The 8,699-nt window shown below is 54.1% G+C and overlaps 4 protein-coding genes across 4 annotated transcripts in view; 3 read left to right on the top strand and 1 right to left on the bottom strand.

Annotated features, from left to right (window-relative positions):
* Positions 1–1,313: 1,313 nt before the first annotated feature.
* GUITHDRAFT_114787 (hypothetical protein) lies at positions 1,314–3,051 on the top strand (the record flags this gene model as incomplete). Its single annotated transcript, XM_005826050.1, has 11 exons — positions 1,314–1,748; positions 1,803–1,907; positions 1,969–2,058; positions 2,118–2,174; positions 2,226–2,294; positions 2,341–2,374; positions 2,424–2,518; positions 2,565–2,637; positions 2,692–2,758; positions 2,905–2,973; positions 3,024–3,051. The coding sequence occupies 11 exons, from the start codon at positions 1,314–1,316 to the stop codon at positions 3,049–3,051; spliced, it is 1,122 nt and encodes a 373-aa protein (XP_005826107.1).
* A 306-nt stretch (positions 3,052–3,357) lies between these two features.
* Positions 3,358–4,204, bottom strand: GUITHDRAFT_143735 (hypothetical protein; the record flags this gene model as incomplete). Its single annotated transcript, XM_005826051.1, has 2 exons — positions 3,358–3,945; positions 4,001–4,204. The coding sequence occupies 2 exons, from the start codon at positions 4,202–4,204 to the stop codon at positions 3,358–3,360; spliced, it is 792 nt and encodes a 263-aa protein (XP_005826108.1).
* Positions 4,205–5,362: 1,158 nt separating this feature from the next.
* On the top strand, positions 5,363–6,307 carry GUITHDRAFT_143736 (hypothetical protein; the record flags this gene model as incomplete). Its single annotated transcript, XM_005826052.1, has 1 exon — positions 5,363–6,307. The coding sequence occupies one exon, from the start codon at positions 5,363–5,365 to the stop codon at positions 6,305–6,307; it is 945 nt and encodes a 314-aa protein (XP_005826109.1).
* A 696-nt stretch (positions 6,308–7,003) lies between these two features.
* The window catches only part of GUITHDRAFT_143737 (hypothetical protein), a gene marked incomplete at both ends in the record, with an annotated part of 2,406 nt that continues 710 nt past the window's right edge, over positions 7,004–8,699 (top strand). The window contains 3 exons of the mRNA XM_005826053.1: positions 7,004–7,955; positions 8,131–8,190; positions 8,537–8,612. Coding sequence (XP_005826110.1) covers positions 7,004–7,955; positions 8,131–8,190; positions 8,537–8,612 — 1,088 coding nt within the window. The remainder of the gene's footprint in view (positions 7,956–8,130; positions 8,191–8,536; positions 8,613–8,699) is intronic.

The following is an 8,699-nucleotide window of genomic DNA, read 5'->3' on the forward strand; positions in this document are numbered from 1 at the left end:
AGGCGGCCCGGCCCGCGCATCACTGTCAATAGTAGCGTTGCGGCTTTCAAGTTTTCAGGCCCTCAGAGGGCCGGCCGTTTTGCCGGCCCGGATCATCATGGCTGAGTCCGGCTCGGACTCAGTGGGAACCGTTGAACGGTTCCGATGGCTTGTGACCGTGGCTCGGTTATGAGTCCTCTGTTTAGAATCTCAGCAGGTGCAGGGTAGGGTAATAGAAGGAGTAGGTGGAGGGTACTAATAGTATCTTGAGGTTATGGGGTGGTGAGATTATGACGGGTGTCAGTTGAGTGAGAGGGGTTCCCGATAATTTTTAATTCATATTTGTGGGTTGTGGTAAAATTAATTGATTAATTTTCAAACTTTGATTGAAATGTCTACCTCTTGCAAAGTTGACACGGTGGTTAAACCAACTGGTGGGTACTCTGGACCAGGTAGGCTCAAAGTAGGGGTACAGATGATGCTCCAATAGGGTTGTGTGAGTTTTCAAGGGGTAGGGGTAGGGGGGTCAGCTATGTGGTAGATGACTGGAGATGCTTCCATAATAGTACGGGTAGGGATCCATAATAACCGGTCCTTTCACATTCAGTCGGATTTTCTATGGTAGGTCATGAGTCACTAGGGGTTAGATTACTATTTTCAGTGGGTACTTAACTCAACCAAGACTTTTTTGGTGGGGTGGGGTGTATATACAGTGCTGAAGATGTGGTCTTTATCAATGAATGTTGGTACATAATACAGGGTATGGGTGCATGTTGTAGGGGTACATTGACAAAAGCAAAATGTAGGGGTGATTTAAGGTATTGGTATCTACAAGGAGGGTCAGGTCAATTCTGAAATTTCATCTTTAGGGGTAGGGGTCCTAATCCTCCCGCAACAAACCCGGGGAGTGAAGTAGGAACTCGGGTAATACGAAATGTTTCAACTAGTGAGACAACACTGTGAAAATACATCGTAATATTTGAAATTTCAATTCAAAATGGAACCTGGGTCCTTTTGGGGGAATGTGGGGAATTCGATCGCCATGGCTACAGGAAGAGGCGGAGCGAAGTGAAGGAGCGAGCACGTGAGAGAGACAGGAAGAGCAGAGGAGGAGAGAGACTTCGAGGATAAGGAGAGAGAGAGGAGGCGGAAGACAAGGGGCAGAGGGATTGAAGAGGTTGAGAGGCGAGAGGTGGAGGTACCCTGGTCAAGGAACTATTATTGCAATCCAAGTGCAGGGTTTCAGGGTACGGAAGGATCTGGAGTGAACGTTGGATAGTGCACTGCTTGGTTCTTGAGAGCAGGAACACCTTTCAAGAGTGCTGTACTGAACCATGGTAGCGATCACGAGCGAGCAGCCAGAGCATGCGGCTCATCAACAGGCTATAAGCCAACGTGCCTGCCCTGGTTGGCTGCAGGACATTGCAGCGCTGAACCGACTGAACCATGGGGAGCGAGCAGCTGCAGGCGATACAGTGGAACACCTTCTCTCGCAGCTCAGAAACAACAATGTGCATATCCGCCTAGCTGCGATCAGGTCCCTAGGGCACGTTGCGAGGAATGGGGACTTCCACGTTGTGAGAGAGCTGTTGGGCCAGTCGATAGCAAGCAGCGGGTTCGGTGTGCAGGATAAGGCCAGCGAAGTCCGTGCTCTGGCTGCGGAGGCTGTGGGGAAGATAGCGGCAGACACGGGGGATCGTTTGGTTTGCGACAAGATGCTGGATATGATTGATGACAAAGATTGGGCAGTGAGGAGCTCGGCGCTCAAGGTAGCAAACTTTCATTCTGCTCGTGCTATCCTGATGCTTGTTCTGTGTGGACAGTCCTTGTCGAAAGTCTGCAGCCGTGCAGATGATTGGGTGGTGGATGAGCTGTTGGCGAAGATGATGGGGAGCGAGAGCTGGTCAGCAAAAGCACTCTGTGCGGAGGTGGGACCTCAGTAGTCTGTGGTGGCCTCAGGCAAGCGTCTGATCACTGTGCTCGATGCAGGGCCTGGGAAACCTGTGCACTAGAGGGGCAGGACATGTTGTAAATGCGCTGATAGAGATGTCCCGGCACGATGACTGGGCTGTACGGAAGGTTAGGATTCAAACCAACTACTTTTGCAAGCATTGGAATGACTTGCTCTCTCCTTGAAGGCATGTCTGATAGCCTTGGGGAAGATTGCCCAGCAGGGGGATCAGCTAGTCTTGCGGGTGCGTGGCTATTAGAGTTTGCATGAAGGAAGAGAACTGAAAATCTCTCAGGCGATCGTACAGTCCTCGCAGGACGCGGACTGGAGGGTCAGGAAGGCTGCCGTGCAAGCTCTGGGCCAGGTAAAGGCTCTTGCTCTCGTGGTCTTGTGGTCACATGATCGTACAGGTTGCTGAGAGAGGATGCCGGTTCTCGATCAACGGTTGAAGTCATGATCTAAGTGAAAATTGGATGTTGACTAGCGTTGGCAGAGATCCTCTTGCGACTGGACGATACTGCAGTGGGAGAAAGACACTCCAAATTGGACGTGATCAACCATGATGACAGGGACGTCAAGCTTGCAGCGGTGTGCAGTTGGTCCTGCCACGCTCTTCTCTGACTTGAAGTTTTAGATAAAGGTGCTCGAGAAGCTTGCGGAACCGGGAGATCATCATGTTCTAGCTGCTCTTGACAGCACAGCTCAACGTAAGATTTCTGCAATCCTCCTCGTCCACTTGCCTTTAAGTTCGTTCCATCCAGGCATCGCTGGAGATTCCGTGCTGCTTGCTGCGATAGTGCGGGCTACGACTGTCATCTCGCACGAGAGGTCAGTCTTCATGCTGCTCCCTTTGTGCAACCATCTCTTATTGCAACCCCTGTATCCGCCATTGGTGTATTCTATTCTATCTTCTTGCTTTCTTGTAGCCACTCGGCGTTCACAATGCTCTCGTCTGACGGTTCTGCTCCTTGCAGCCTGATCCCGCGGTTGGGAGATTTCTCCGGCACGGAGTCCTCCTCCTCTACAGATTCCTCACCGGAATGGTGAGCAAGAGCCAGCGGTGGAGGCGAGTCTGATGACAGCAATGTTTCAGTGTGAGCAGGGGAAGCCTGGCTGAATAAGGATGTTCCTAGCAGACGTTTACCTCCATGTCGGAGTCAACACGATCAAGGGAAATAGAAGGGAGGAGGGAGGTTGGAAGAAAGGAAAGGAAGGAACGTTAACTCCTCGGCAGAGGAGAACGCTTAAAAGAACTCGATGCCTGGACGAGGGACCTTGAACCTACCTCGGAGTAGGTGCGCGATGGGTTTCTCGAACGCCTTTCTCGCAGCGAACAGATTTATTCTCCCGTGATAATATTATGTAGATTGAATGTTTAGCTAGTCTTGTTTCTCACTCTTGCCAGATGAGCTTCTTCTTCAGTTGTATTACAAAACGAATGGAACCAAACCCCCTTGCAATTGGAACCATCGCCAAAGAGCGTCGCTGAAAATCCAGTAGAGCCCGATTACCAACAGCACAAGGATCACACATGCCGCAAGAGAGGGATTTTCCTTGTGCTGAGTGTTGTTATGCTCCACATCTCGCCCGTTGACCATCACTTTGGCTCGTGGCCCTCCCGCTTCAACCCCTTTGCTGACGTCGCCGTTGCAAGTCCTGCCGGCCTCCACCGCCTCCACCACGCCATCGTGCTCAAGAGCTCCCGTTGCCCTCTCCTCCTTAGCCTCCCCCCGCAAACTCATCGGAGGCCGTCTGCTGGACTCGAGCTGGAGGCTCAGCTCATCACAGAACTCTCGGCTAAGTGTCAGGCTCTCCATCCCTCTCAGCCGTAATGTCCTGCCCCCCTTCCTCCTCCCCAACGTGATGCCTTCCCTCCCGTACCCGAGCCGAGCTTGAGCAAGGAAGAGCTCTCCCTTCAGGACCCGCTCGATGGTGTGGGGGGGCCAGGAGGAGGGATCCCCTGCTGCCTCTACTCGTTCACCGTCGTGCACGACGATCACAGCAGTGAAGGTGTCCTGAAGCAAAGCTCAAGTCAGCTCCGAGCAAGCAGGAGGGGCAAGAGTAAGTCACCGCAGTGTCCTGACGATACGTGATCAGCTTGTTCCTCGTCCTGTACGCCAGAACCTCCCGCGCAATGGCCGGCGACCTGGCGATGTTCCTCTCCAGGGCCTTGAGGGGGACAACGATTCCATTCTCTGCACACTTGCGCTTGAAGGACGACCTCGACATCTTCTGCATCTTCTCTCGAGCTGTCACTGCGTCTCCTCCTGCCATGGAGGCGGGCGGGCGAGAAGGATGGGGCGGATCAAACAGCGATCAACTTCGTTGTCACCTGCTCCTTCACCTTCAAAGTTTCCCCGACGGACTTTGACGTTGACAAGGTGCCAGGGCATGGACACGAGCTAGCAGGGCCAGGCGGCTCATGGCCGTCAGTCTCCTCGGGTCCTCCTCATGCCCAGAAGCTCGACCTCTTCTCGCCTCCTCCGCTCCTCCGCTCCTCCGCTCCTCCTCTCTTCATTCCTCTCGCCAAGCTCCAGTACCATCGCCGGGATCAACTATGCGGGCCCCCCGGGATCAACTACCGGGCGGGCCCGGCCGGCCGGGCCCGCCTCGCGCCCTCGGATGCAATGCTGCACACTTGTATGATTGTTCATACGATTCCTTACTGTGTACAAAGAGTTGTTTTCGTAAAATTCGCGTGCTGCCGCAGGAAGGTCGGGTGTTTGTAATTTCGCGAGATCGGACTGCAATCGGCACTGGGCCGCAGGGCTCCAGTTTGAACCTCGGAACAACTCCACCAGTATTTGCTCTGCAAGCAAGTCTTGCGCTGCCGAGATAGCACAGTTGCAATTGTTGTCCTCTAGTTGCTCGTCGAACTCGAGCCGCTGAGCAGTCACGGTGGGAATCACGGTTGTGCGGGGCCTACCGTACTGGCCACCGTCGCCACCGTGAGCGGCCGATCCCAAAGATGAGCTTCAGTGTTGCAGCGGCACTCCGAGGCTCGGATGTCGCGGTTGACCACCAACACGCTGTGACCGCCGTACAGTTCGACGTCGCGGCCGAGTTGGATCAGACCGTGAGACTGAAACTTGCCAAGTTGGAACAACTTTGTCACGTGGCAAGAAAATTCAGCCGACTCTCATTTCTCGACCGTTTTTTTTTTTTTTTTTGGGAACATCGCCGGTCTAGACCCACATCTTCGTCATCAGAAGATGTTGATGCTGATGTTGACGAGAATGTCATGTCATTGAACGGAACGGATCGTCATGCTTGTCGTGATGATATCTGCAAACATGGGAATTGAATCTGAACCTGTTTATTTTAATTTGAATTGTTAATAGAGTATTTTCGAAATTTCTCGAACATTTTGAAATATGAGCAGATTTGAACCAGATCGCATTTCCCGCCATCACTACTCGCTGCGCGATAGGAATGTCGTCTTGCGATGCGGAGCAAGCAGCGCCTCGAGAGCAGCAGCATGCGGACAAGCAGACCAGGATGAGCTTCAAAGGAGGGCCAGGTGTCGATGGCTTCAAGAGGCGCGTTCGGATAGTACAAGGCATGCTGATGTACTCCCCGGACAGGATATTCGGATCCAAAGACAGATTCGCCTTGTACAATTCAGTCACGGCCACTCTCAACTCTGATCCTCTTTTCGATGGTGCTCTGAAGACTTTCACCACGCGTGACAGGTGGCTCGAGGTCATGAGAGTCGTCGACTCCATCATCTCTGGCGGCAGAGAGAAATACCTCCGTCCTCTCCATGAGGCGGGGAAACCTCTCAACGAAATGGACGAGCTACACTTGCGCTTGTCCGAGATGAAGACGGCATGGCTCAAGAATAATCCCCAGGCTGAAACAAGCATGAATGGTGTGAGCGCTCCGAACAAACGCGGGAGAGACTTCGATGCGAAGACGGTGGACGTGGAAGAGAAGAAAAATGAAGCTTCTGAGCGGGGATCTGAGAGCGAGTCAGAAAATGGAGCTGAGCGACTGCAAGGGCACGAAGATGACGACGAGTATGCGGGAAAGCCACCGTCCGATTGCAGGACAAGCCATGCTCCTCGGAAGAGGGGACGGCAAGTCGCGAATCAGAAAAGTTACCCCGAAGTGTCAGTTCCCCAGTTGTCTGACCTCCTGGACTACCTCAAGAAGAGCGACGATCAGTTTTACAACTTCGTTGACCAGCACCGCGCTGTCAGGCAGGCTGAGACCCAGGCTGAGAAGTACAAAGAGGAAGCTCGGATGTATAAGGCTAGGGCCGAGAGGTATAAGAAACAGTGCGAGCTCTTGGTGAAGATCATCGAGTGCAAGGATCAGGGAATTCCAATTCCTCCAGGCTTTATGGCAGAGACTCGTAACATGATGGATGAGTAAGGCCCAGCTCAAAAGGCTTCTGAATTTCCGCGAGGAAGGATAGCAGATGTCGTGCTAGTCCCTTTTTAAGATAGGAAACTCCTAACTTCGGCAGAGCCAGTCGATGCAGATGCCTACAAGGATCTAACGTCAAGGTGGGCCAAGTGATCTGGTTTCACATACAAATGCAGTCAACAGCACAGCGAAACCAGATCATGAAATCAGCCATGCTATGATGACGCGGCGGAGGCTGTTGAATCATTGACGTGTGCAAGGCAATTCAACGGATGCATCTTCGTGTTTATCACACTACTTTTGACATCATACTTAGTAAAACATACGATCCGATTGACTCCTCATGCCAGTGAACTTACTAAAGTTAGGCCTTGTCGGTGAACTGCCCGGTCAATGATGAGTCACGCGGCCCGTAGCCCCTCCGGCCCTTCCCCGACACGGCACGTCCGATCCCAGGCCCGGGTACGTCGCAGCGGGTAACGGGCGCCGGGCCGGGCGGCGTGACGGTCCCGGATCCAAGGCTCAGTGCCGGGTATGAGTGATACATTTCACTGTATGCTTATATTACCCGCAATCGGGGGAATAAAAAGGGGGCCATGGCGGAGATGTCGCTGTGGGGCAGGAGCAGCGACGGTAAGATGAGACATGGCGGTGGGCGGGCGGGGAGGAGGAGGAGGAGGAGGAGGAGGAGGAGGAGGCTGAATGTTGGCTGCAGGCGAGTCAAGGAGGGTGCGGGTTTCTCTGCTCCAGTCCTCGCTGTTCCACATCAAAGGAGGATCACCCGAGGAGCGGAAGGAGAGTCTTCGCAGCATCTTGTCCCTCCTCCATGGGCCGGCAGCAGTCAGGAGCCAGGTAGCATGGGATCTTGGACAGCTAGGAGGTCATCACGTGCTGCTGCTGCTGATGGAGTCGACGGAGGATGAGGAGGAACGAGACCTGTGTGCAGAGGCGACGGACATGTGCGCTCAAGTCTGCCATCGCTTCCCCATGAAGGCGACGCCATTGATGGAGGAGAACGGGATGGAAGACAGCCTGGGATGTGAGCTGCTAGTCACCAGCAGCCTGAACGCTACAGGGACTCCCCTCAAGATCCTGCTGAGGAGGAGGGCGGCCAAGGGAGGAGCGTCTGAGAGGTGCCCCGAGCGAAAGATCAGCAACATGCTGTGGTCAGGCAGTGTTGTGCTACTACGATACCTGCAAGTATTTCCTGAGATCCTGAGATGTTGTTGTAGACGGCGAGGAGGGGGAACAAGAGCAGGAGGAGCAGGAGGAGCAGGGGGGCGTGGTGGAGGGGTACTGTCAGTTCTGGAGCTTGGGGCGGGGCTGGGAGCAGGAGGGATCGGGTTTGCTCTTCTCGCGCGGCAGCTGAAAGTTCGTAGTGATGTTGAGATCACAGATTGTGACGCAGGCGCGGTGGAGATGATTTGGTCCTCGCTCAGGCTCAACGAACTGATCAATGGCGATGAGGTGGAGGGAGGGAGAGAGGGGGAGAGAGGAGGGGAGAGAGGGGGGGAGAGAGAGGAGGAGAGAGGAGGAGATGGAATGGTTGATGAGGAGGCAGAGGAGGAGGAGGCAAGTACAGACAGTAGAGCTAGGGTTCGCTGCAATGCCTTTGTGTTGGATTGGGATAAGTTAGAGGACTCAGAAGTTGATGGTAAGAAGCCTGGGACTCCTCAGTCTCTCCCTCCTTCCCCTTCCTCTCCCCTCTCCTCCGCCCTGCGTTCTCTTCCTTTGCTCCTCGATCCCCTGCTCTATCCTTCTATCTCTTCCTCATCTTGAAAGCCTGCTGCCTGCTCCTTGCTCCTCCGACTGAACGCGATCGGCTTCAGGGCGGACTTTCGACCTGATCATCGGAGCAGAGATCATACACGAGATTCCTCATGCGCAAGGTGAGATGAGCTGCAGACGAAGGGAGGAGGGGCGAGGAGCAGACGAGAAGGTCAAGGAGGGGAGAGAGGGAAAGGGGAGGAAAAGGAGGACAGCTAGGTGGAGAGGGCAAGAAAATGGAGAGGACGATCAGGAGCAGGAGCAGGAGCAGGAGCAGGAGCAGGAGCAGGAGCAGGAGCAGGAGCAGGAGCAGGAGCAGGAGCAGGAGCAGGAGCAGGAGCAGGAGCAGGAGCAGGAGCAGGAGGAAGAAGGGGAGGAGGAAAGTGAAGAAGGAGACGAGGGGAAGGAGAAGCAGGAAGAGGAGCGGGGAAATGAAAGGTGTTCCCCCCCTGACGGTCTGATTTGAAGGAGTCTTCAATGCTTTGAGGAGACTTCTTGCAAAACGGGGGCAAGCAGTCGTCGTCAACGCTGCTCCTTACCACAGGTCAATCTCCCTCCTCCTCGCCCCACTCCTCCTCCTTGCCCCACTCCTTGCTTCCTGCTTCCTCCTCCCGCTCTTCTTCCTTGGTCC

The sequence above is a fragment of the Guillardia theta genome (genome assembly GCF_000315625.1).
Source record: "Guillardia theta CCMP2712 unplaced genomic scaffold GUITHscaffold_78, whole genome shotgun sequence".
Lineage (NCBI taxonomy): Eukaryota > Cryptophyceae > Pyrenomonadales > Geminigeraceae > Guillardia > Guillardia theta.